This window comes from Vulpes vulpes, unplaced genomic scaffold, assembly GCF_048418805.1.
Source record: "Vulpes vulpes isolate BD-2025 unplaced genomic scaffold, VulVul3 u000000659, whole genome shotgun sequence".
NCBI lineage: Eukaryota > Metazoa > Chordata > Mammalia > Carnivora > Canidae > Vulpes > Vulpes vulpes.
In genome coordinates this window covers 334,757-362,085 of record NW_027325797.1, presented here as the reverse complement: position 1 = coordinate 362,085, position 27,329 = coordinate 334,757, and the positions used below count along the sequence as shown (strand labels likewise).

At 43.0% G+C, this 27,329-nt stretch overlaps 2 protein-coding genes across 6 annotated transcripts; one reads left to right on the top strand and one right to left on the bottom strand.

The window, feature by feature from the left end:
* Nucleotides 1-5,016: 5,016 nt before the first annotated feature.
* LOC140597431 (membrane-spanning 4-domains subfamily A member 4A-like) lies at nucleotides 5,017-8,908 on the top strand. 4 transcript variants are annotated; one of them, XM_072745708.1, is made up of 7 exons: nucleotides 5,017-5,147; nucleotides 5,620-5,779; nucleotides 6,221-6,349; nucleotides 6,567-6,623; nucleotides 6,974-7,105; nucleotides 7,882-7,980; nucleotides 8,646-8,908. In XM_072745708.1, exons 1-7 carry the CDS (start codon nucleotides 5,140-5,142, stop codon nucleotides 8,727-8,729), a joined length of 669 nt encoding a protein of 222 aa, XP_072601809.1. In that variant the 5' UTR covers nucleotides 5,017-5,139; the 3' UTR covers nucleotides 8,730-8,908. The 4 variants fall into 4 exon arrangements, with proteins under 4 accessions (XP_072601809.1, XP_072601808.1, XP_072601807.1 ...); XM_072745707.1 differs by lacking the exon at nucleotides 5,017-5,147 and having other exon boundaries at nucleotides 5,468-5,779; nucleotides 6,567-6,608; XM_072745706.1 differs by lacking the exon at nucleotides 5,017-5,147 and having other exon boundaries at nucleotides 5,468-5,779.
* On the bottom strand, nucleotides 8,652-25,525 carry LOC140597430 (high affinity immunoglobulin epsilon receptor subunit beta-like). 2 transcript variants are annotated; one of them, XM_072745703.1, is made up of 7 exons: nucleotides 25,296-25,525; nucleotides 22,708-22,864; nucleotides 22,169-22,300; nucleotides 21,503-21,559; nucleotides 20,700-20,843; nucleotides 19,744-19,845; nucleotides 8,652-8,861 (listed from the first exon to the last, which is right to left on the bottom strand). In XM_072745703.1, the coding sequence occupies exons 2-7, from the start codon at nucleotides 22,861-22,863 to the stop codon at nucleotides 8,682-8,684; spliced, it is 771 nt and encodes a 256-aa protein (XP_072601804.1). In that variant the 5' UTR covers nucleotide 22,864; nucleotides 25,296-25,525; the 3' UTR covers nucleotides 8,652-8,681. The 2 variants fall into 2 exon arrangements, with proteins under 2 accessions (XP_072601804.1, XP_072601806.1); XM_072745705.1 differs by lacking the exon at nucleotides 8,652-8,861 and adding an exon at nucleotides 17,565-18,073.
* Between the last annotated feature and the right edge of the window lie 1,804 nt (nucleotides 25,526-27,329).

Below are 27,329 nucleotides of genomic sequence, written 5' to 3'. Positions count from 1 at the left end.
TCTTGATTTCAGCTCAGGTCATAATCTCAGGGTCATGAGATTGAGCCCCACGTTGGGCTCTGTGCTGAGCATGGGGCCTACTTGTGATTCTCTCTCTACTTCTCCCCTCCCCTTACCATTGTGCCTCTCTAAATAAGTAAATAAATAAATACATAAATAAAACAATATGTCTGTCAAAGTGGTGTATTTGGGGCGGCCTACCCTTGGTCCCCATACTAGCTGTGAGGTGGTGCACAGTAGATAAACTCACTGACGAGTGGTATACACTAGGTGAAGATGCTTATCATGGTGGTAAGGACATTGGCAGAACAGTTGTTTTTGCCTTAGCTGGCAAGCAACAGCCTTAAGAACTGACAGTCTTTGTTTATCAATCAGATTAATGGGAACTGTAGGGGTTCAGAATTAGTCCCCTCAAGACGTCCACTCTGGCATGCAGACTCTTTGAAGCTGAAAACAAGTAAGGCTCAAACCACTAAGGAAGTAACTTTGACTTATTCTTAACTGCCTAAAAATATTTAGCTAGTGAGCTGCTCCAGGAAGAGAGCTCCCAGCGCAGACAGCTGCAGTGTAAGTGTGCCATGGGCAGGCTGGTAGGCACAGAGAAATTTAGCAGCCTGTTTGTTGAAATCCCTCTATGTCTCGTATGTCTCATTGCTTCAGTGTGGCCCAGCAAACTTTTTTTTTTTTTTTTTTTTTTTTACCAAACATTTACTCCTCATCCTCCTGTGAATTCCTTTCCTTACCTTTGGAGCTGAGACTCCATACCCCTCTCCTAAAGTTTAGAATGGTATATGTACTTCATTCTGTCTGCCTGTCTTTGGAGTTTCCATGTGTCTGTGGATTTCCTGTACATATGTAATTACATCTGATTTTCTCCTATTAATCTCTTTCACATCAATTTAATTTGTAGACCAGCAAGAAGAATCTTGGAGGGTAGAGAAAAGTTTTCCTCCCAACAGGGCTTTGTAGTTGCATGTTTCGTTTCCTTCCTTTCAACATGAATGGAGAACTTTTCCTACCACATTTGGGGAAAACTGCCACTTATCTAGTTGACAAAGGAGCTACATTATTTACTTCTTAATCCTACCATTTTTTTTTTTTTTTTTTTACTGGATCCTTGGAATACAGAGATTTATTTAGCACAGTTCCCTAAAACCCATAGACCTTGCTGCTTTCCTAAACAACTTCTGCCATTTAGGCCCCTGAACAACCTTAACAACTCTATCCCTGTCAGGTCTTATTAGGCCAAGATATTCTTTGTAACTGGAATATCACCATTTTCCATGGTTCAGAAGGATTTCCTTCAGATGTATGTCTTCTTTCTGACATTGGATCTCCCAGCTCTAGAGTCTATATTGCTTATATCAGTTTTTTCTGATCTACCAGAAAAGTCCTTATTATATTATGCCTTGCAAGAAATACTGATGCAGACTATTGAAGCCTTAAGTTACCATGATCCTAAAAACCAGCCCACCACCAACAAAATCTGATTCCTTCAGTAACCCCAAACAAGAAGCCACATCTGGTTTGTAAAGAATTGTACAGGATCTGAAACAAAGAAGATTGAATGTATGTCAGATAAGCCTGTTTAATAGCCCTGACCACTGGCAAAGACACTTCATGGATAAAACAGCTCTTGTTCAGGATCTCATAGCTGCTCTGAATAAGATTATCTCTTGGATTTTGATAAATGATTTCCAGCCAGAAAATTATTCTTGCTTCCCATTTCTTCAGATTCTATTTATTTCATAGTGGTAGAGCTTTCTCTACTTCCATTGCCAGTCCTGTATGTGAAAAGTTTGCTTTCACTTGGGGAAAAGCAAAACTCCATGTAGGCAGCCATACCTCAGGACATCTGCACATACTTCTCAAGTTATAAATCAAGAACTATAATTCAAGGTAAATTCTACTCTTTTTCAGTGTATGGACTATTTAATCCTTTGCTCATCCCCTAGAAAATTGTCACTAAAAGATTCTCTTCATCTTTTGATGAAGATTCTCTCCATCAAAAACTTACTCTGATTCCAAATAGACGCCTAATATTTTCTAATATTAGGCTTATTTGGGGCATGGCATTTAAGACAATCAGATATCAACAGACCATTTTCTCAACAAATTCCAGGAAAGCAGATACAGTTTTAGGATGGTGGCAGGATATTGTCATCTGTAGATTCCACATTTCTCTGAAATAGCCTCGAGTATTCCCTGAGCAAAATTGGGGTACTCGAACTTTTACCCTAAGACTCCCCTCCTGATGCTACTTCTCTGCCTAAAGGAATAGACTTCCCTTGCTAAGCCACCACTCTGTGGCTTCAGGACTATTATAATGGTGAATAAAACACTTAGAATTTTCCTTGTTGCTAAATGGACTTCTCTCTTCCCCACTCCCACCTCTTTTTAAAAGCACGCCCTTGAGAAACCTAGTGTTTGTGAATCCTTCCCATATTCCTTTGATACGTATGTAAAAGGTTTTTGGCTAAGTAGATCTCTTGCCAGCATTACAACTCAGGAGTATACATTAGGGCCGCTGTGAGTTCCTTGAGGAATGGTCACAGTCCGTGTGTCTCAGGTACTTATCAGTGGGCCACAAGTTGTAGGGAAATTTAATTTTACCTGCATTTCTCTTCTCTTGGTTCTCCTCATCGGGATGACTCCCCACCCACCTTGATCTGAGTGGGACTTGGGAAAGACAGACCAAAGCTGCCTGACAGGGAGCACAAGGTATAAGAAATTAGTTGAGGATCCCATTACCCAGTTATTGTTAGTGATCCGGCTTCAGGATTCACCTCTAAAACAAGAGGAGGTGATAGGCTTGGCTTTTTCTGGGTAGCCTTCTGCCTCCATGACCTCCTGAGAAGATTTTTATTTACTCAAAATCAAAATCACCAACTACTGAAGAACTGTATGTGTAGGGGATCCTTGGGTGGCTCAGCGGTTGAGCGTCTGCCTTGGGCCCAGGCCGTGACCCCAGGGTCCTGGGATCGAGTCCCTCGTTGGGCTCCCTGCATGGAGCCTGCTTCTCCCTCTGCCTGTCTCTCTCTCTCTATCTCAAATAAATAAATAAATAAATAAATAAATAAATAAATAAACAAATGTTTTTTTTTTTTTTTTTAAGAGCTGTCTGTGTAGCAGAGAACTGTGACAAAGGGGATAGGAAGTCCCAAGAGAACAGTGTATAAGAATTAAAACACTTTCTAGAAATAACAGGGGAAGCCTGGCAGATCATTACTCAAATGGCTTCTTTATATGACAATAAGGGGATATACTACTAATTCTAAATACTACGGAGTAGAAAGGAATGTTTCGGCACATGACTGACCCCTAAGTGGAAGCAAATTTTTGAGCTTCAGATTTTGTGACTTAGCCTGTCACTGTGGGTAAAGGCATGGAGCCTCCAGAGTTGCCCTCAGAGGACAGTTCTTACACACTGGTGTAGTATCAGCCCTGACAGTTATTTGTTTTTTGTAATGCAAGTGTCTGACACCTTAAGATTTGATTTTGAGAGACATTCATTTCAAGGAGGCAACCACCTCCAAGAGAGCCATCTAGAATAAACACACTGCCAGCCATGTGGTGAAGAGCCAGGCCATCTCTGCCACTGACTCCATAGGGGTAGAGCTGTCTTGGTTTCCATCATTGATCATTTGGGCCACTTGCTTTTTTCTCTTCCTAGTATTCTAAATTCCTGCTCTTTTAAATTCACCAGTAAAGAGTCCCCCAAACCCTAGGTCCTCACCCTCGTTCCCAATAAAAACAGACCCCTAGGCCCCTGCTCTCTCCTTCTCTCCCACCCTTGACCTTGCTGCGTGACCCCAGTGTGCTGTGTAATTCCCAGATCTTTCCTAATGATTGAGTTGCAGGGCATATCGCAGTCCTGATAACCACAAGGGTTGGCCCAGCCCTAACACTGGTTTGGAAAGGGGAGATATCTGTGGGAGGTTCACTGGGCCCAGATGAGTGTCCCCAGGGATTTCCAGGTGATTGCCCTATTATAGTTGGGCTGAGACTGCACAAACCCCTGGAACTGCATAGTGATAACAAGATTCACACTGAGGTGGAGGCATTTGTCAATATTAGACTCAGAACAACACACCTTGCCTGAGAAAGTTGGGTTCTTATGGGATTGCTGTGTGGGCTATGGCCTAGAAACAAAAATGCCCCCCACGGCACCTTATCATATTGGAAAGGACTTGCTAGCCCACATGAGGACAGTAGAAAGAGCACTTCCTCAGGGGAGGGGATACCACCGGAAATCAGCCTACATGGACCACGTGGCTTTAGGAGAATCGACCAAGCATTTAATCCAACACATAGCCATCATCATCCTTGGACTTTTACTCTTATAGAGGAGATACTGCTGGATATTGGTGTAAAGTTGATGTATTTGAGAATCAGTGTGCCAGCCTGTAAGAGGACCAACTAAGGGGCAGAAGGGATGAATTTGTGAGAGATTCAACCTGCGTAAATGACCACTCTTCTTCACAGGCACGTATGCCATGGATAACTAGGAAATACTCCTTTGTGGGCATCTGGCTAGAATTGGACAGAATTGGGCAGAAGGACACCACCACTCTTATTTAGTGAGGTGTAAGTGTACCATGGGCTACGAGTCCAGAAAAGTCACATAGATTATGCTAAAAATTTCCTCTACAACTAGAAAGTTTAATATGGAAAGTGTATCACATAGTTTAACATGGTATGTAACCAAGTCAACTTCGTTGGTCATATAAGATAACATAAAACAGCATTAATTTAAAAAAGGGCTTCAGCGAAGCTTTGATTTATGAAAATTCATAAAATCAGGATAGTGTGGGCCCAGATAGGTGAGGGTCTGGCACTCGCAGACTGTGGGGAGGGGCCGGTGTTGAGAACACGTGTGCGCTTTGGTACAGTCTAGAGTGTGTGAGAAGTAGAGTTAGGTTATTATCTTCAGGAAACGTTACCAAGATTAAGAACATCACAGATACTCATTTGGCAAGTTGAATGAGATAAGTCACAGGAAACAAATGGCCAACCCAGGACGCTGGAGAATGTTTTCTTCACACACTGTACATCAGAGCAGAGCATCGTCTTTGAATATCGTAAATTAGAGACCACACGCCAGAAGGGAAAATAACCCACCTGTGGTGTACTGAGGAGATGCAAAGGTAGGAAGAAACCTTTTCTCATCTTAGCCCCATGCTTTGACGCTGAGAAAGAATCTAGGTGGGAGGCATACAAGTGCCCAGACTATGGGGCTCTCTGTAGGTTGAGTTAGAGGAAATTTGTGAATGGAAAAATCTTGCTTGAGATTTTGCTATAAATGGGAATTGCTTTTGCTTGGGGAAGATGAGGGACAAAGGTAAATATTGGGTTTCAATCTGACAGGGCTAGACTCTCTAAGATCAATAACTGTGTACACGTTGCTGAGGACAAGCAGCTTTAATTCAGTCTAGATTTATCTGCTTGGCTAGGCATGGGAAAAATCTGGATTATGCCCTAATCAAAACATGGAAGTAAAATATGATACATTTCCCAAGGATACAAAATTCGCTGCACTGGATTTTGCTATTGAACAAGGGAGACATTTCGATGTGGATCTATGCTGACAAGTGTTTTCTTTCCTGGTGTCGACAGCAGAAAAGGGACATTTGAGGCAGAGACAGCCCGGGACTACACAATAAATCTTCCTGAGAGTGAGCATATACCCCAACTGCATGAACCAAGTACCTGGGTCTTGCCCTCCCAGCAGCAGAAGAGTCTGTTGCTCTTCCTGAAGGGTCAGCCCCAGATCCTAGGGGTGAGTGGGCCCAAGATCAGAGCACAGTCTGTGGGGAGAGGAACCATTCCTGAGATGAGACTGGGATTTCCTCATGACACCCCAATGATACCCCAATTCTCTAGATCATTGACTATGGTTGTGGACTAAATGGAGCCATCCCGAACTAAACTAACCTTACAGATTCAGGAAATGCAAAGACATGTTGTGAAGCTGTCCACCACTGGAATAAAAAAGAATTATCTCTACTTAGGTAGAAGTTACATGAAAAAAATTGTTTTAGACGAATGTCAATGTCCTGCATTGGACAAGGAAAAAGACGTAATCAGTAGACTGTTATTTTCCTGGGAGATCTTCTCAAGCTTGGGGTCTTGGAGGTGGGAAAGAAGTCAATGTGCCCTGGTCTACGAGAGAACCTTCCTCCTGAGAAGCTGCCCCACAATGATGTCTTCCACCCTCCAGGTGGCTGAGATCCTGATTGGGCTGGTAATGCTGTGCCTGGGCGTAACCATCAGTCCTTTTCCACATGACTATGAAGGTGGACACTCCATGACCACTAAAACGGGCTATCACCTGTGGGGATCCCTCTCTGTGAGTATTCGTGGTTGTTTCAGTGTTGGCAGTTTTTCAGGTGTCTGTGATACTTCATCCTTCTCTCTCGAAAAGCCATGCACTGCTGTTTAGGTCCTAAGCTCGGGTGGACGGTGTAGACCATTTTGGCAGGGGAGTGGGGGAAGCCAGGAGGATGTTGGAAGGATGGAAGTGCAGGTGCAAGCCCTGAGTGGGCCGTCTCTCTCTACTCGGTCAGTTCTTCATATCCGGAGTGGTGTCCGTCGCCGCTGGAAGAAAGGTAACCAAGTGTCTGGTAAGTGTGTCGTTCTGGAGGCTTAGATGGGTCTAGTGGAACAGGGAGTTGCTCAGCTACGAGGCTGAGGCGCATGGGACCTGCGGTTGTCTAAGGAAGGGCCTTTGGAGGGCCCTTGGGAAGGGTGCAGGGCTCAGCCCTGTGTCTGCGTGTTGCATGTGCAGCGAGCTCCCTGTGCTACAGCCAAAGCCTCAACTACGCCAGGTCCCCCCCTTCTTTGTCAGACTGGGGAAGACCCCGAGTAGATTCCCAAATTCAACTCGGAGGACCCGAATGTGCCCCTCGCTGGCGAGGCTCACCGGGAGGAAGACAAGAAGAGTCTACGACAACTTCCCTCCCTCCCTCTTCAGATCCAAGGCAGCCTGGGGATGAACGCGCTCAGTGCTACCGCAGCAGGCGTTGGCACAAGTATGATAATTGCTGAAGAAATATCCCTGTACGAAAGCGCCGTGTGGAGGTCTCCCTATGAAACTGTATTTACGGTGAGTACGGCCTGGTCCCGTAGCGGAAACCCTTACGCTGGTTTTGTCTGAACTTTCCTCTGTAAACTCTCAGCGTGGACCTGAGCGCACCCGTGGGTCATGTAGATGCTGGACACCGTCCTGAAGTGAAGGGATCTAGGCCTTTGCGTCTTGCCAGGAGCCCTGAGCAAAAAACTTAGCTTTTTGGTACGATTCACGTCTGAAGGCCCCGATGGGTGGTAGGTGAGCGGGAAATTCCGTAAGAGCTCAGTTCTCTGAGGGGCACTTGTCTCATAATTTTAAAAGCTGCCTGAGAAGAAACAGGTAGGCCTGGCCCTCCGGGGGCCCCAGGTGAGGGACTCTGGACGCCAGCTGGAGAGACCGGGTGCGGGCGTGCGCTCGGGAGGCCCGACCACTGGGGAGGGGTCAGGGGGTCAGCGGGCTAACCCCCAAGGGAGATGGGCCAAGCCGGGGGGCCGCACGGTCCTGGCAGGGGGGGAGCAGCTGAGCAAACAAGCAACAAAGGTCAGCGTGGCCGCAACTGGCTCGCCTGACACTCCGGGGCCTGTGCGTAGAGGGGGAGAATTCCAGTAACCCACTTTCCAGCTGTTTATTTAGTATATTCAGATTGGGAGAAAATTCAGGACTCCCTGGGAGGTGGAGAGGGGCTCGTGTTGGTGACTAGATGAACTGGCACCAGGTGTGAGCTTGGCCACAGCCTCCACCCCGAGGTTTGCTCTGACAGCACCCGCGTGGCTGTCCTCCACGACGCGTGGCCATCCGCATCTGTTTCGCAGGGGCTGCTGACGGGGATGCTGCTCCTCTCCCTGGGGGGGGGCTTCACCGCCTTGGCCCTCGCCGTCTCTGCCTGCAGGGCCGCCTGCTCCGTCAGCAAGGTGAGCGCACTGGCTCCCTAGGTTGTCGTTCTTGTTTGGTTGCTCCCTCTCCCTCTCTCTCTGCCTGTGTGTGTGTGTGTGTGTGTGTGTGTGTGTGTGCGTGTGTGTCCCCTATTCTTTTTTGGGACAGATTAGGAAGAGAAAGGGCAAAATGCTCTTTCATATATAAATCTTCTTTTTTAAGATTTATTATCTATCTATTTATTTATTCATTCATTCATTCATTCATTCATTCATAAGAGACACAGAGAGAGGCAGAGGCAGAAGGAGGGAGGCAGAGGGAGAAGCAGGCTCCCCGCGGAGCTGATGAGGGACTCGATCCCGGGACCCCAGGGTCATGCCCTGAGTGCTCCACCGCTGAGCCACCACATATGAATCTTCATCATCTTTGAAGAGGTGGCACAGGTGGAGAGGGAGGGAAATGGCCAACCACACTGGGCCAAAGAACTGCCCCTAGACACTGCAGGGTCCCTTTGTCTGGTAGGAAGGTCATTTCTGTCACTGATGAAGAGGTGTGAGGAAAGGAGAGTTAAAGCAAGACCCACCAGGTACCAGGTACCAGGCCTCAGAAAGAAGGCACTGAGAGAAATCTCGCTCCTGAGTGTGGGATGGCCCCCGCGCCCCACCGCGGACTACGAGAATCTAATGCTCTGGTCTCTCCACAGGTGGTGGTTTTCTTACCAAACGATGACGGCAGCCCCTCAGAAGTGTCTCCGGAACACGTGTACGATGAGGTCACATTCCAGTAGACCCCGGTGGTTGGGTATTTCCAGTCGGTTTGACCTGTGTGCTCTCCCGCGTTGGGCTGTTGACCACGCACGGCTAACCCGGCGAGGGCACGCCCGTCCGACTGTCCTTAGGTTCCTACACTGGTGGTTCGTCTGTGACAAAACACAGAATATTAAAGACTTCCTTGATTTGCTGGTGAGATTATTGGTTTGATTCCCCATCACACCGTTTACCGACTTTTCAAGGAGTCATGAAACCATCATTTTAAGGTCCCCAAGTGTGCGTAAATAGGAATAGGTTGTTGGTTCGGATTTTCTTGGTCAGTCTGTGTTGTGCCCAAACTTTCACAGGAGAGAAAGAAATCCACGCCAGTTAGTTCTCATTCCTTATTTTTTGGTTCTTCCTCTCTGGCTGAAGATACAGGACGTTTCTACTACAATGAATTCTTTAGTCGGTGTCAAGCAAGGCATCACCTGTATTTTCTTCCTGGTTTCCTCAATGACACTCACACAGGCATTTTGGTATTCAGAATAACAGCCCCACAAAGCCATTTAGACCCCGATTCCTAGAGCCACTGAACATATTACATGGCAAACGGGAGTCAGACATTGCGAAAAGAATGAAGACGGCTAATCCTGGGTGGTCTCTCAGGCCCAATATAATCATATGGGTTCTTAAAAGTAGAGAACTTTTCCTGGCTGTGGTCATGAAGGTGATGTGACCATGAAAGAAGCGTCGGAGATGAGATGTGAAAGAGGCCTGATCCACCATTGCTGGCTTCGAAGGGGCTGGAGCCAGGGAATGTGATTATATTAGGCTCAAGACAATTCAAGAGAATCTTCCTATTTTATTTTATTTACTTTATTTTATTTTATATTTTATTTTATATTTATTATTTTTTTTGAGAGAGAAGGTGGGAGGTGAGGGGTGTGGAGCAAAGAGAGAGAGAATTATAAGCAGGCTCCATGCCCAGCTTGTAGCCCAGCATGGGACTAGACCTCATGACCCTGAGATCATAACCTACACCAAAATCTAGAATCAGATGCTTAACTGACTGAGCCACCCCGCGTGCCTTCCCTATTTTAGAGTCAGATGTAAACAATCCTTTAAGAAGCAATCGTCACTTGTCCTGTTTGAGGAGCCACTGGCTTTTCTTCCAGTTAATAAATGATAGATGATACAGATGTGGACCCGGGGGGAAACCATAATCCTTTAAATCAACGATGCCAGACCAATAATCTTAAGTGATCTTAAAGGGGAGAAAAGGTAAAATTGGACTCATAATTCACATCATAATAAAGGCAATTCTACAAGAATAATGGATTAATTTAGAAAAGAAAGTCATTGCAAGTCTAGAAGGCAGTGTAGAACGACCTATTACTATGTTGAGGCATAGAAAATTTTCTCAAACAAGATGCATAAAACTTGCCTGAAAATATGCTTTTTACAGTTGGTACAAAATTAATTTCTCAGTTAAGAAGAAATATAAAGACAGCAAAAAATCAAGAAGTAACTTTCTAAGTTATAATTGCAATACACAAAACATCAACAGGATTAATGTATGGAAACTTTCCTTTTTAAGATTTTATTATTTATTTTAGAGGGAGAAAACAAGAGAGAGCATGGGCAGGGGTGGGCAGAGGGAGAGGGAGAAGCAGAGTCCCTGCTGAGCAGGGAGCCTGATTCAGGGCTAGATCCCAGGACCCTGGGACCGTGACCTGAGCCGAAGACATATGCTAAACTGACTGGGCCACCCAGGTGCCCCGGATATGCAGAATCTTTACAGACTACAATGAGTCAATTTTTTAAAAAAGACATAGAAAAGGGCAAAAAATATTAACAGGGACTTCACAGAGCAGGACATGCAGATAACCAGGAAGCACAAGAAAACCCACCTTATCAGTTTTCAGGGAAACGTAAATTAGGTCCAGAGCGGGGGTATAACTTCCTGCCGACTATAGAACCTAATAACACCAGCTGTTGGCTAAGATGTACATCAATGTGAACATTTACTCTCATTTTGAAGGAGGCACGTGATTTAAAAGAACACTTTGGAAAACAATCCCAAGCTCTCTCATAAGTTACATACCATATTTTCCTAAGAACCAGTTCTTGTGCTCTTAGGTATAGACCTACTATGCCCAATAGACTGCAGGTACACTAGGACTCAGGCACCAAAACGTTTGGTGGGGTTTTTAAAATATTTTATTTATTTATTTGAGAGAGAGTGAGAGAGAGCAAGCTGGAGGGAGAGCGAGAGAGAATATGAAGCAGATTCCACACTGAGCACAGAGTCCGATGCTGGGCTTAATCTCACGGAAACAAGATCATGACCTGAGCTGAAACTAGCTTAATTGAGCCACGCAGGCGCTCCACAGAAAGGTATCTTAAAGCAAGGAAAGGGACACCTGAGTGGCTCAGTTGTTGAGCATCTACCTTAGGCTCAGGGTGTGGTCCCAGGATCAAGTCCCACATCGGGCTCCCCGCAAGGAGCCTGCTTCTCCCTCTGCCTGTGTCTCTGCCTCTCCCTCTGTGTCTCTCATAAATAAATAAATAAATAAATAAATAAATAAATAAATAAATAAAATCTTTAAAAGTAATAAAGCAAGGATAATGATAGCAAGCAATTGAAACAATGCACACACCCATCTATCATCTATAGCATGGTGGATAAAATACACACACGCATTTTCAGAGACAGAGAAGAGTATGTATATCCTTAGGAACATTATTAAGCAACAACTCCATGTGACAACCTCGATGAGTCCATTATGACATGAGGAAGGGCCCGAAGTGGACCAAGGAGGGACATGTCAGTCAGAGGAAGAGGAACAGGGGTATGGCCTATCACCATTGGGAGATGCTCAGACCAAGGAGAGAGGGGACTCTATTTTTGAAGATGAATAATTAGGCCTAAAAGATAATTAACATTTGAGATTTCTTCATTATTTTTCTTTGGTTTTGTTTCCATTTTCTTCACTTGGTCTAGTTATAAGAATCTTAAAAAAAAAAAAAAAAAAAATCCACCAGCCCATGATCTTTATGAGAATGAATGTGGGCATTTGCAACTATCACCTCCTTAAATGTTTCAGTTCACATTTCATTGACATAAAAGGAATTCTCTATTTCCTGGGATAAGCTGGTGTTATTTTGTGAAGAATAGTCCATGGACAGATGCCCTCACAATAGAGTCAGGCTTGAATGACTACATAAGAGTGGCCTACAACAGATCTTATCTTTGCTAAGCCTGAATTCCCCATCTATAGAACAGGGGTAACTATTAGTGTGTGTGGTGTGCCCGGAGGGTTTCTTTCTCGTCTTAGGATGTTTCCTTCCATGGGGAGGGAGCTCCACCAGAGCAACACTTCTGGCCTCTTTCTTGTCCGTCACTTCCTACTTCCGCAGAAAGGAAGAAATGGTGTGGTAATTTGGGGGGAGGAACCAGGCACAATGTAGAGAGTCATTGCTCTCTCTGGAAGAGTGGACTGGCTGCAGAGCTTAGAAATGTAGTACATGGGCCCAGCTTTGCCATGACTGCATGACTGTGTTGTTCTGAGACACACTCTTGGAAAATCTAGAAGCTTCCAATTATAAGCCACTTCTGCCAATATCAGATTTACTGATCTCCTGTTTTACTTTATCATTTTCTAAGAGGTTAGAAACATGATGAAGACAGATAAATAATATTTCCTGGGTGTCCCTCAAATCTCAAAACTTGGCACTTAAGTCAGGACCCCTAAAAAGAGAATAAAATTAATATTTTGGTCACAGAATAATGCACACAGATAAAGGGGCATGGAGGATGGACTTACACTTTTGCTGCTTTATAGAGGGGTCTTACAGGGTTTCTACCTTTCTATTTAGCTTGTAATAGCATGGTCCTGGGGTGAGTAGTTGTACCCATAAAGTATAAAAGAACCAATAGGAGATTTTTGTGACTATTTCTGTATATATCTTATTTTTTTAGAAGATTTTTTCCATTTATTCATGAGAGACACAGAGAGAAAGAAAGAGAGAGACAGAGAGAGATAGAGAGATAAGCAGGCTCCCTGCAGGGAGCACGATGTGGGACTTGATCCCAGGACCCTGGGGTCACGTCCTGGGCCAAAGGCAGATGCTCAACCACTGACCCACCCAGGTGCCTCTGTATCTATATATCTAACAAGAGAGGAGACAGATTTATTTTAAAGAATTGGCTCACATAATTATGGAGGACAGCAAGTCCAAAATCTGCAGGGTAGGCCCGCAGCTTGGTGACCCAGCCCAGGAAAGAGATGATACTGCATTTTGAGTCCAGAGGCAGTCTGCTTGCAGAATTCCCTCTTTATCTTGGGAAGTCAGTCTTTTTTCTATTAAGGCTTTCAACTGCTTGGACTACGCCCACCCACATTATGGAGGATAACTGGCTTAACTCAAGTCCCCCAATATAAATGTTAATCTCATCTAAAAAATACCTTCACAGAGAATCTAAAGATTCTAAAAGAATGGTTTGACCAAATATTTGGGTACTGTGGCCCAGCCAAGTTGACACAACATTAACCATCACAGTAACTATCACATGTGGAAGGAATTTCTTAGTAAAGAAACGAGTGGGGTAAGCATCCAACCCTTGGTTTCAGCTCAGCTCACTACCTCAGGGTCATGAGATGGAGCCCATGTTCAGTTCTTCACTCAGTGTAGAGTCTTCCTAAGATTTTTCTCTCCCTCTGCCTCTGCCCCTCCTGCTCATGCTATCTCCCAAATAAATAAATGAATCAAAGAAGAAGAAGAAGAAGAAGAAGAAGAAGAAGAAGAAGAAGGAGAAAAGAAGAAGAAGAAGAAGAAGAAGAAGAAGAAGAAGAAGAAGAAGAAGAAGAAGAAGGAGGAGGAGGAGGAGGAGGAGGAGGAGGAGGAGGAGGAGGAGGAGGAGGAGGAGGAGGAGGAGGACAGCAACAGGAATCCAAAGCCCTAAGGATGACAGCTGATGCAAATTGGAGGTTTGAGATAGGAAGAGGTTGAAATGGTAAAACCAAGGAATTTATACTAGGAGGAATGAGAGGGACAGATCTGAGCAATGCCTGGTGCACTTTTATGCTGGTGGGGTGCAGTGATGTCAGAGTCTTACTTCCGTGTGTGAGAGAATGGACATGACTTCAGATGCTTGGACTCTCCCAGAAGGAGGAAGGGCTATTACAGGTGTTTCCCACCCTTGACTATGCATGAATTAGAGTAGGAGGTGATGGCAAATACACCTTTTTGTTGTTGTTCCTGCTGCTGTTAAGCTCAGAGCTCTCCGACAGTGAGGAATCCCAGCTGGAACAGATGAAGTAGATCATCTGAGAACCCTGAGAGAGCCTAGTGCTTAAGACAGGTACATTGACAGGATAGAGTGTCCTTTGATGACAGGAGTGAGTTTGTGTTGAGAGTGGGAGGGAAGGGTGCCAGTGGGTAATTTTGCAACCGGAATTACAGGCAGAGGGAACCAGCTCTTGCCCGGAGTCTGTTTGGTTTTCCATTCTGGACACAGAGTTTGACTACACTTAAGCGTCTGCTGCAGGTGGTTCTCTGCTGTGACCACATTTGAAACATTACTGACAATGAGGCATGCCAGGTCTGGCACAAGGACTCTCATGGTGACCTCCATATAGTTTACTACACATGTGGATAGGGTTTTGAGGGATGACAGAGACCAGACAGAAGAAGTCAGGGTCACCAGATCACACCAGTGGGGAGAGCTGCCTCGGGCCAGGGGCCCCCAGTGTGAATAGTTACATACCTGAGAAGTGAATTTCCATTACACGTGAGGTGTTAGACTTCCATGCATCTGTTTCAGGGCCTATCCTCCTCACATCAGTTTCTGCTTCCTGAAGACTTTATGCGAGGCACTTAACATCTCTGGGTTTCATGTTCCCAATTAGTAAAAGCATTGTTTATAGGCACTGTCCTCAAATAAGAGGTGTAAGGATTAAATAATTTAATAGATTTACAGTGCTTTGGAAGAATCTTGGCCTGTACTAATATTATTGATAATATTAATTATCATCTCTTAAGGAATACTCACTTGATCTCCAGAATGCTAGAAATGGCCCTTTGTTTTTTGGTTTGTTTGTTTTTGTTTTTGTTTTTGTTTTCTCTAGTAATTTTTATTTTGAAAAATTTTCTTATTCTAGAAAATTAATTTTTAAAATGAACCGTAACTCACTGGAGCCTCTGATTAATGGTGTGTGTAATTTTTAATTGAGTTGCCACCCTATCTTTTAAACTCTACAAAAGATCAGATTTCTTGAGGACCAAGGCTGAAAATCGGTCCTAGTTTGAAGAACACTCAAAGATAGAAGATATCTAAGATTAGTACAGCCTGATCACTTGATTGTGAAATGGTCCATAGCTGAAGGATGGCATGACTTGCTCGTGAGAGTTAATCTTATATATCCATCTGATACTCCTAATCAGATTAGGCCCTAAAGGGGAACTTTCCAGGATACTTCATCTTCACTAAAAAACACGGAAGATTTGAAAACAGTGTGTGTCATCTATCCATTGCAGGGCTGGAGAGACAATCAAGCTAAATTCCACTTCTCACTCTCCTGGAGAGTCAGTAATGTGCTTAGCGAGACCCACACAGTGAATAGTCTCGGAGCAGAGATAGTTCCTCTCTGCTGTCTGGAAATTTGTAGAATAGCTGTTCTTCCTCTAACATGAAATGAACCTGGGGAACTAAAGCTAGGTATGATAAGACTTCACACTCTAGATCAGGGAGTGGGTGGTTTGTAACCTGATATAACCTCCATCCTGGAAAGCTAGAAACATTAAGACTGAGCAATCTGGGTCTAGTAGTAGGAAGACTTGGAACCTGAAACCATACTTTTTGAGATTTTCCAAGCAGATTAGAAATCTGTTTCACATGCCAGGAAAGAGCATGTTCTTAGTTTTACAAGTGACAAGGGGTGAGTCACGAATTTGTGTAAAGAAAGCATGGATTCTCGTGAGAGTAACGGTGGCTAGGAAAATTGTCTGAAGACCTGGGTCTTCCGCATCTAGCCATCTAGCCATCTTCTGGCTTCTGCCTTCTGTAGGAGTTGTCTTCAGTCCTGTTCATAATGTCTTAAAAAAAAATGAAACTCTTTATTGAGGTATAACTGGCATATAAAACACTGTAGTTCTTTTGAAATTACAATTTGAAAAGTTTTGACTTAAGGGGCACCTGGGTGGCTCAGTCAGGTAAGCATCTGCCTTCGGCTCAGGTCATGATTCTAGGTCCTAGGATCAAGTCCCACACCTGGCTCTCTGATCAGCAGGGAGTCTGATTTTGCCTCTCCCTCTGCCTCTCCCCTCCACTCGTGCTCTCTTTCTCTCTCAAATAAATAAAAATCTTAAAAAAAGAAAAGTTTTTTCAGATATATAATAATGAGCCATCATCACATTCAAGATAATGAACATAAATGTCACTCCCCAAAAGTTCCCTGACTCTCCTCGCCTTCATCCCCATTCCCATACACCGTTGACCTGCCTTTTATTGCTCTAAATTAGTTTGCCATTTGGAACTTCATAAAAATGGAATCATGTGGCCTGTACTTTTTCTGTCTTCTTCTTTCACTTGGCATAACTACACTGGAGTCATCCATGTCACATTGTCTATGGACACTTCCTTCCTTTTTATTGCTTGGTGGTACTATTCCACTGTCTGGGTATGTCCAATCTGTTTATTCATTTACTTGTTAACAGACACTGGAAGTGTTTCCACGTGAGGACTATCACAAATTCAGCCGCTATTAACATTTGTGTACAAGCCCTTGTGTTAACAGATACCTAGGGATCCCTGGGTGGCGCAGCGGTTTGGCGCCTGCCTTTGGCCCAGGGCGCGATCCTGGAGACCCGGGATCGAATCCCACGTCGGGCTCCCGGTGCATGGAGCCTGCTTCTCCCTCCGCCTGTGTCTCTGCCTATCTCTCTCTCTCTCTGTGACTATCATAAATAAATAAAAAAATAAAAAAAATAAAAAAAATAAAAGAAGGAAAGCTAGCCGATATAATTAATTTAAAAAAAAAAAAAAAAAAAAAACAGATACCTTGATTTCTCCTGGGTATTTACCCAAGAGAGGACCATTAGCTGATCAGTATGTGTTTGAATTTTTAAGGAACTTCCACAGTGTTTTCCAGCGTGATTGGATCATTTCACATCCCCACCAGCTGTGTTTGGGGGTTTCTATTCTCCACGTTCTTGCTAATACTGGTTTTGATCAACCTTTTTCATTTTAGCCATTCTAATAGGAGTGTATAGAGAAATCCCAGTATGGTTTTAATGTGAATTTCCTAACAAATAATGATATTGAGTGTCTGGTCATGGGCTTTTTTGTAATCTCTGTGTCTTCTCTGCTCAATTATTTTGCACATGTATTACTTGAGTTGTTTGATATTTTGTTACTGAGTTTTGAGAGTTCTTTACATATTCTGGCTATATGGCTATTGCCAAATATATGCTTTATAAATATTTTCTCCCAGTCAGTGGCTTCTATTTTTTAAATATATGCTGAAATCCTAATATCAAAACCTACCATTGAGAAACCAAACCCTAGATAGTGACTTATTAAAAAAAATTAAAAACACTGTGACACATCATCACCAAGAAGAAAGCAACATTACTTTTTAAAAAATCATTGAGTGGTAGGGTGACTAACTTGGCATTCAGATAATAATGAAGTTGCATTTGATTTTTATCATATGTTATACATTAGAGTGTGGTAATACGCACTTTGTAACCTTCTATATTTTCCCAAGTTCACCTTGACATGAGCAAGAGGAGCTGGTACATTCAACAGTCAAAGGAACTTAGATTGGCCCCAATGCCAGATGGTATGCCACTACTTATCCAAACTATTTGTACAAAAATTTTTTACTTGTATAAACTGTCAACCAAGAAGGAGTACAATTTCTAGGAAGAAGCAAGGGGGTAATAACAAATTCCTCTGTGAGACCTAAGAACTAAAATTTGCTGAAAAGTGGTAATAGGTCATCCAAATGAAGAGAGATCTATTAATCTACGGAGTGTTAATACTAGGATTTATTGGTCAACTATAAAGTAAAGCACACATATCTGCTAACTGTGTGTGTGTGTGTGTGTGTGTGTGTGTGTGAAATTGCATAATGAAAACATAGGAGGGATGGTATTTGTAGGAGATTCCTATAAAAAAAAATCTGTCTTTGATTGATATCATGGATCCAAGATGCATTCGTTTGGTAAAGAATGTTATGACGGTGTCTCATGGATCAGAGTGAACAGGATCTATATCTTGCAGCACTAAGTCTTCGTAAGTTTGAGGTTGAGTCAATAAGTCTTGATAAGGATCTTCAGAATGTGTTCTGATCAAGCAACTCAGTGCAGAAACCTAGAAATATGACATCATAGCATCTACAATTATTTCATCTAAATTTTCAATGATTTTTGTCTGATCATGTCAGCTTCTCTCTGCAATGCTCTATGTAGCTCCCTGATTCTCAGCTAGTGGTGCTCTTACATGCACCCCCCCCCCACCACCACCATGCACCTCTGGGGAGATTTAGCAATGTCTGAAGACATTTTGGTTGTCAGAATGAGGGTGGGGGAAATCGTTGATATCTAGTGGATAGTAATAAACATCTAATAATAAAATAAAATAAAATAAAATAAAAGCTAATAAACATCCTACCAGGCACAGATCATACCCTGCACAACAATTAATTATTCAAATTATTCATTAAAAAATGTCATTATGTAAATAGTGTTGAAGCTGAGACACCCTGGCCAACCAATGTTTTCATGACAGCCTAAGGAGAGAGAAGGCAATTCTAGCCATGTCTGGAACCACTCTAAAAAACTTCTTTCGGTGATCTTTTTAGACATTTATGTACCAACAATCCATGCCAGCATCACCAGGCATTTGAGGAGTAAGAAAAAGGGTCATTCCATAAAAAATAAAATGTTATCCATGAACACCTGGGTGGCTCAGTCAGTTAAGTGTCTGCCTTTGGCTCAAGTCTTGGTCCCGGGGCCCTGGGATGGAGCCCCACCTCAGGCTCCCTGCTCAGTGGGGAGTCTCCCTCTGCTGCTCCCCCACTCATGCTCTCCCTCAAATAAGTAAATAAAATCTTTAAAAAAATGCTATCCATGAACACAGTGAGGTATGTCCCTCTCTTTTGTCCTACGGACATGTAAACAGAAATATCAGTATGATAAATTTGGGGTGTAGTGAGGCCAACCATTTATGAGGGCTTCACAGAATCTATATGGCATGTGGCTCTGTGGGAGACTACATAAACACACGAGTATGCATGTGTGCATGTCAGGGTGTATATGATTGATGGGATGACATGGACAATTATGAGGTGCAGAAGTAACATTGAGATTACAGTTATGTGTTCCTAAAACTATGGTATCTCTTATTTGATTGCTACTTTTCTCATTAAGTGTTTACTTTATCCATCACGACTTTCACTAGTTGAAGACATGGCTAAGGACACTGTTTCCTTACCTCACAACACATTAAATACAATACATGTTCAGTATATTTTATTTTTTTTTAAGATTTTATTTATTTATTCATGAGAGACATAGAGAGAGAGAGAGAGGCAGAGACACAGGCAGAGGGAGAAGCAGGCTCCATGCAGGGAGCCCGACGCAGAACTCAAACCCGGGACCCCAGGGTCACGCCCTGGGCCCAAGGCAGGTGCTAAACAGCTGAGCCCCCCAGGGATCCCGTGTTTAGTATATTCTAGATGAATGGATAAGAAATTGAATGTGTAATTGAATTAGGGAAACTGACTGTTCAACTCACTAGGAATGAAATGTATCTACGAGGGAATAGGTGGAGACAGAATGGCTGGTGAGTGGAACACAGGGCCCCTGTCCTCTAAACCCACCCACTCCCACACCTTCCCATTAAGAGAGTTTGGGGCTGTTTTGTTGTGGTGGTTTTGCCAACTCTGTATTCAACCAGAGATTGGAATGAACCATTAGCCTAGGATTCTCCGAGGTGCTTCAAATGCTTCCCCACCTTCCCAGTAAAACAAGGCTACTCACCAGGCTGATCTCACTGCCATTCGTGGTGTAAGTGAGCGCACAGAGCGAGAAGGAAATGAAGATCTGCGCACAAGTCGCTATCATTTGAAGGATCACAATACTCTATGGAAGAGAAGAAGAGCAAGAGTTTAGATTTCCCCAACCAGCTTCAGCCTGTGAGTGACATTCCCATCCTGGCCGCCCAGGGACAAGGGCTGGCGGATATTTCGCAGAACGATGCACTTCCTACCCAAGGTCTGCACATTCTGTTCAGACAGAAGATTGCATCTGACCCAAGCCCTGCTTCCCTGAGCTCCCATATGTAAACTCCTGCAGAAACAAATATGAATCATGGGAATTCTAAGTGGTGAGGCTCTGCAGAACTCCCTTCACATGCTAGAGTTAGTTACTCCTGCTACCGTTTTGTCACATGTTGTAGACAAACACTGACTGTGAACACACCAGGATCTCTCTCTCTCTCTCTCACACACACACACACACACACACACGTACACATAATCACACATCAAGTGATTCAACTTTACTCACAGAAAGGATGGGTTTACCAAAATTATTGATCTTTTAAATTAACATTAAAAGGACACAGACCAGCTCCCAATTTTTGTATGATTTTAATTATAATTTACATTTTTAATTTAACTCATTTGAACCCACAAGCTGATTCTCAACTCATGTTCCAGATCAAGTTTCTCTTCTTTGGGCAGACTGTTCATAGATCAGTGTACCCAGAAAAGAGAGAGAATTTGAAATGATAAGAGTATGTGTTTTTCGAACAACACGCACACCTAATTCTACAGTTCTAAATCCAGGGGTTTGTTTTGTTTTGTTTTTAACAAAATTCATGATGACATTTTTGTTTGTTTCTCTTTTCCCCTATTTTCAACATTTAGAAACTTCATAGCAGACTTCAGGCCCTGGGAACTGTTCTGAAAACTGAAAGTGAAAATAGTACTTACGGTTATAAAAGATTTAACCAATGAACACTCACGTAACTCTGAGCATTCAAATAAGAATACATCAATTAAATTCACGAAGAGAAGAATTAGCCCAGTGCTTGAAAGTAGGGTGCTGATAATGTGAGCTCCCATACTGACTCCAATCTGCAAGAGAATAGCGCATGTAATAGAAATACTCAGGGCCGTTGGTATTTGCAGACACATCTTCTGTAGGGCGCTTGAGGCACACCTTGGCTCCCTGGGCTAGTGCAGGCCATCCGTGACAGGCAATTCCATTTCCTTCGTCACTAAAGCCATTTGCTGGCAATCCACCCCACCTCATGGGAGAGAAGGAAATAACTGGTCCCCCGAAATGAAAGTCCATGGACGGAGCCAACACGATGGGGATTATATTTGTTCCGATATCGCTTGCAGGGGGGGATCTTTACTATGTCCACCCTGAATTAGCAGCTCCCTGATACACACCCACAACATGTACCATCCCTCCCTTTCAGCCTTGCAAAACGGATCTCTTCAACCACTGCAACAGGATCTATATGGAAAGACTTCCTTACTTTGCTTCTTACCAGAAGATTTTTTTAAAAAATGTTTGCGAACATTCAGACAGTTGGATTTTTCCTCTTCAAAAAGCTAAGCACATACTTCGTGTTCTAAAGACTTAATAGATCGTTGAAAAATAAGTTGCAAGATAATGAAATAGATTGAAATATCTAAATTCTGTGTTGCTTTGGCTTTGTGCACAGAGTCAGAGTCGACTGTTCTTATTAACTTGTTAATTGAGCAAAACGGAAAAGGATACTCACCAGAAATTTTGTTTGTTTTTTCGTACATAAGATGGTCAAAGATCCAGATACGATGAACTGTTCATAAGATAGGGAAGACATTAATGGGGAGCTGTTTCCCATCCGCATCAGCCACCTCCACCCTGGATGATCTAACCTGGACCCTCACCTCTCCCAGTAGATACACATATTCTGACAGAGTATTCCTAAAGAACAAGCAATTGAATCGAAACCAGTTGAATCTATTTTGGGAAAATGGGAATATTGACGTGGAAAGAAGGGGAGGCAAGAGCTCGAGATTACATTAATTGTGACAAAGCTGGATGGGAAGAATGACCCTTCCCTACACACCCCCATCCTAATCTGTCCAAACATCCTAAAGGTTCATTTGCTTTCTAAAGTATCCCTGGACCATCTCAGTGAAGAATGATTCCTCCCTTCAGAGAAGGGAGCATGGGACTCAAGAGCATTTTTAAGTTTTGACAAGTACTTGTGATTGGTCCTGAGGCTACTTTTGTCACCTTCTCTCCTACAAATTCCCTACCTACTTGGCACAGCGCCTCTACTAAAGAGTCTCAGCTATTATCCATAAAAAGAGAGGATAAACTAATTAAATGTATTTTCCTTTATTTATAATTTCTAAATAACTTCTTTGATTTCCAAAGTAGTTCCAACAGATATACTCACAGACGCTGCACCCCAGAATGGGTAGCCAATATAAAAGCAGAATAAGAGACCTCTGTGATTAGAGTGCCAGTAAAAAAAAATCTCAATGATTCCAAACAAGAAGCATTTCAGGCCAATCATGATCTGAGCTACCTGGAGGAAGAAAACATAGAAGATAGGGGTGAAGTAGAAACTCTACATTAGAGTCTTCTTTCCCTCAATTGCAAGATGACATATGAATCACACTTGATCTTTCCCATCTTGATTGGCTCTTAAAAATAATCCCTGGAAGAGTGAAATCCAGAGAAATTGTGTCGGTTTGCCAAGCTCTGTGAATGGACATTACCTCACGGGGATATTATTTTGGGGAAAAACATTCCATTTGATGTCTGGGAGCCCGGAACACCTTCATACCAAAGGTAACCCCAGATATATTTTCCTCTCTCATTTTTCCCCTAATCTTATGAACTGGAATAAAATAATTCATCCCAAATAAAATTATAGACCACTTACTTTTCCATACTCACCCCCAAATATCTACAGGACTAAAGATAACTTACACCCAGGGAGTGCAGATTCTTTTTAAGGAAATCGTGCAGCTTGCTGGGTCGATGCCGAGCAGAATCAGATGCATCTTCTTGTCCCACCTGCGTGCTTTGAATTTCATTTGTTGAAATGCCCTCCACAAACTCATCCATACCAACAACACTGCTCATTCTGCAAAAGACCACCTGCAGTCAGAAGTCCTCGGTAACCCCATGACTCTCAGTGCGCAAAATACTGCAAACGTTTCTGGGAGGGATTTCAAAGAAGGCAGCCTCGTGCTTCCTGGTACCGAGAGGGTTTTATTTCAGAGGAAGACAAGACACTGGCAGATTGTGTGCACCTGTAAAGCGTGTTACTCTGGCTCTCAAGAAATCTATCTGAAGGGAGATGATAAGCAACCCTTAAGTGAGGCCTGGGAGGGTGGGTTCTGAGGTCCCGCAGGATGGAAGAGTGGAATATGGGCTTCTGGAGCAGAGTAGTGGGAGACAGGCAGGGACAGGTAAGTGGGTGCCCCTGGGATGGGAAGTTTCGTTATCACTTCCAGGAATCAAAGGAAGGGAGAGCATGTGTGCCAGTGGTGAGGGGGCGGGGAGGAGGGAGGGACAGGATCTTAAGCAGGCTCCTCGCCCAGCACAGAGCCGGCCAGAGGACGGTGGTCCCTCTCAGCACCCTGAGATCATGACCTGAGCCAAAATCAAGTCAGATGCTTCACTGGCTGAGATACCCAGGCACCCCCAAACTAGACCATTTCTATGTACTTAACATAATAAATCCATTATAAGATTTTGAAAAATAGAGAAAAATTCACATGGTTATACTAGCCGCACACAGCTAGCAACATTTGTCTTCATTCCATCCAGTATTTCTTGATATATATAAATGGTTTTGAGAGCTTAATTATGGTTTAGGCACATATTTATCTCTAATTTTTTTCCCTTAGGATTATATCTTTTTTTTTAAGATTTAGTTGGTTAGTTAGTTAGTTAGTTAGTTAGTTAGTTTTAGTTAGTTATGAGAGACACAGAGAGAGGCAGAGACTCAGGCAGAGGGGAAGCAGGCTCCATGCAGGGAGCCTGACGTGGGACTCGATCTCGGGTCTCTAGGATCATGCCATGAGCTGAAAGCAGTGCTAAACTGCTGAGCCCACACTTAGGATTATATCTTAAAAATCTCTCCAAGGGATCCCTGGGTGACTCAGTGGTTGGGCACCTGCCTCCAGCTCAGGTCGTGATCCCAGGACCCGGGATCAAGTCCCACGTCGGGCTCCCTGCGTGGAGCCTGCTTCTCCCTCTGCCTGTGTCTCTGCCTCTCTCTCTTTCAGTCTGTCTCTCATGAATAAATAAATAAATCTTTAAAAAAATCTCTCCAAGTGTCTTCTAATCATCAGTCGTATATTTGCACAATATCTGATAAAAAGGCTAATGGTATAATTTATCAAGCATTCCCAAGATGCCATATATTTAAGTGAAATTTTTGTTATTGTAAATAAATATCCATTTAATGTTTACATTTATAAAATTTCCTTTTGTGGGATTAGTGTATCAAAACTTAAGGATTATATAACATGTGTTACACACCCCAAATTTCATGCCAAAAAGGCTTTCTCTGTTTTCATTGTCACTAGAAATACTTGGATTCTCAGGTTACAACACCCTCACTGAAACACTTCTGTTCTAAAGCTTAAATCAAATAGTTACAAAATATTTGAAGCTAAATATGAAAAGTAGTAGCAAATCTTTTCTTTTTCTGACGCTGACATCCTGGTAATATAAGATTTTCTTTATCTTTTTCTTTGTTTCTTTAGCATCTAGTCCATTGCTTGGCATGTAATGAGAGAATAACCTTTACTTTTTAAATGAACGAATGTAAACAATTAAAGGAAAATTAGAATTGATTGCTGAAATCGTAAAACAAAAACAGGTAATAATTTTATGGGTAAAATATGAATTCTGATGCAAAGGATGTCTAGGGTGACACATTACTCTAGAAACTTTCTAAATTACTCTTGACCCCATAGCATACATTTGCCTCTGTGAAAACCTTTCTCTCTGTTTATTTCAGAGTTTAAGAAAAGGGTGTATTTAGCTTCTAGTGAAGAAGATAATCTTACTTTTCAACACTCCAATTTTAAAACAGGACACTGCCCTAACCTGTGTTTGAGTGCATATGCATGTGGTAAAATTTTTACATGGAAAAGAAGGGAAAAATAAAGATGATCTCTGAGCACAGGAGGGAAGAAAGGGGGCCAGCAGCTCAGGGCTGGGACTTCAGCTCTGTCTACAAAGATTTATTTATTTGTATCTTGTAACATGAACCAAATGAGGCAGAAATCTGCCTGTTGACTCTGGGCAGGAGGTGAGGTGTTCGTAACAGTATTGTTCTTACCAAACAAATAACAGTAAGAAAATACCGACACAGAACACCTGCCTCATCGGCAGAGAAGGAATTTTCTGCTCCCTGCTCGCCTCCCCAGATCCTCACTCTCTCAGCTTGGATCTGCTCCCAGTCTGAGGATTATTGTACATGCCGGACCCAGACTCAAGCACAGAATCCTTGCCAATTTCCACCGGAGTGTATAAACCCGAAAATGAGCTGTGCCTACCTTGGGGTCTGTCGCGGGCCGCTGGGGGCTCAGGTAGCACGCTCTCCTGGTTTGCAACCTCGAGGTTCATCTCTTCCACACTCGCCCCCTGCCCTCGGCTGGGGAGGACGATGGTTACCGTAGAACTGCTACTCTAGGCGTCTTTAATTCCACTTCAGCTTACGTAGAAGGCCAATAGAGATAAGCTGGCCCTAATATTATTGGAAGATGATCAAAATCTACCACACTCAGAAACAGAGATATTTTAACAGCTTCCTGACCTCTTCTGATGGTACATATTCCATCATATTTGTCTTCACCTGATTCTTTTATTTAGGCTCCAACTCCCTGAAGTCTGTTTGTATTAATAGTTCTGTTCTGGTTCTAGTGATGTTCTCAAGGTGTCCCCATCAAAGGAGAGCACTTCAAACCCTGGCCTCTTTCCTGTACCACATGCTTTTCTCTCCTTGCTGAGACTACACGTTTGAAGGATGAAAATGATTCCTCTCCTTTATCTCAGACATCAGAGAGAGGTAGAGTGAATGGCACTCAGAATTTCTTTTTCCAGTCCTTACATGACACAAAGATCTACTTATTATCTGTATTTTAGAATTAAAAAAAAAAAGAAAAGGAAAGCTGAGCATTGATCCAAGACCACACGAACAGTAATTAGTCCAATGAAGTCTGTCAAAATGCCTGGTTGTGTTGTCAGGTTTAATTTCAAGAAGCCTGAACAGCCTGGGCTGCTCCACGGGAGTCCCTGCAAGGACTGACCCTTAGTCCAGGCATGAACACATGGATTCCACGCGTTGTAACTGCGGATCTGAGGAGTTTCTGGGTGGTTTGTGCCAGCTTGTCAGCATTCTTTATTGGTAACAGCGTGACTAGTGATTTGCCTGTGGCTTCAGGGACATCACGGAATGTGTGCTGCTGGGGCTAGGTACATAGCAGGCCCGCACCACAAGCCGCCCATGAGAAGTCCAGCCACCGCCACAACCTGGGGCTTCCTGGCCCTGAGGTATTTTGTTGGGATTCCCCATCAAAAACAGGTCAGGCTCCCTGTGGGGAGCCCGGTGTGGAACTCGATCCCAGGACTCAGGATCACGCCTTGAGGTAAAGGTAGATGTTCAACCACTGAGCCACTCAGGTGCCCCCATGACTGATTTTCATAATGTGTATCTTCTCTCTCATTTTATTTCAATTTTGCTGGTATTTTAAAAGAATCAACTTTTAGTTTCATTGAGCTTTCTTTATTATTTTTCTGTTCCTTGATTTTTTCTTTTTTTTCTATTTATTTATTTTTATTTTTTATTTTTTTATTTTTTGTTCCTTGATTTTATTCAGTCTAGCCTTAATTATTTCCTTATTTCTGGTTACTTTGGATTTTTTTCCTCTTCTTTTTTTTCTAGTTTCATAGGAGGGGGCTAAGGTTATTGATTTGAGACATTTTTGTTTCTGATATAAGCACTTAAAGCTATACATTTTCCTCTAGGTCCAGTATTAGCCATCTCTCATATATTTTGATGCATTTTGTATTTTATTCAACTTAAATTTTTTCCCAATTTCCTTTTTTTATTTCTTCGACCCATTGTCAATTGAGAAGTGAGTGATGTAAATTTACAGTTATGTAGGGGATTCTATAATATTGTTCTGCTATTGATTTCTCATTTAATTCCACTTTGTTCAGGGAAATTGTTTTATTTCAATCTTTTAAAACTTATGGTCTTCTTTTCAGTACTAGCATATGATTGGCATTTGTTTCCTATCGCTGCAGAACACATACATTATTACCAATTTCCTGGTTTAACACAATCCAAACGGATTATCTCATAGTTTCCTTGGGTCCAGAGTTGAGCATGGTGGGATTGGGTGCCCCACCCAGGGTCTCATGTGCCTGACATCAGGTATGGGCCAGGGCTGCTAATCATCTTGGACATGGGGTTATCTTCTAAGTTCATTCAGGGTGTTGAGAGAGTTTAGTTCCTAATGATGTTGGGAATGAGGTGCCATGTTCTTGTTGGCTGTCAACTGGAAGCCTCTTGGAGGCCATCTACC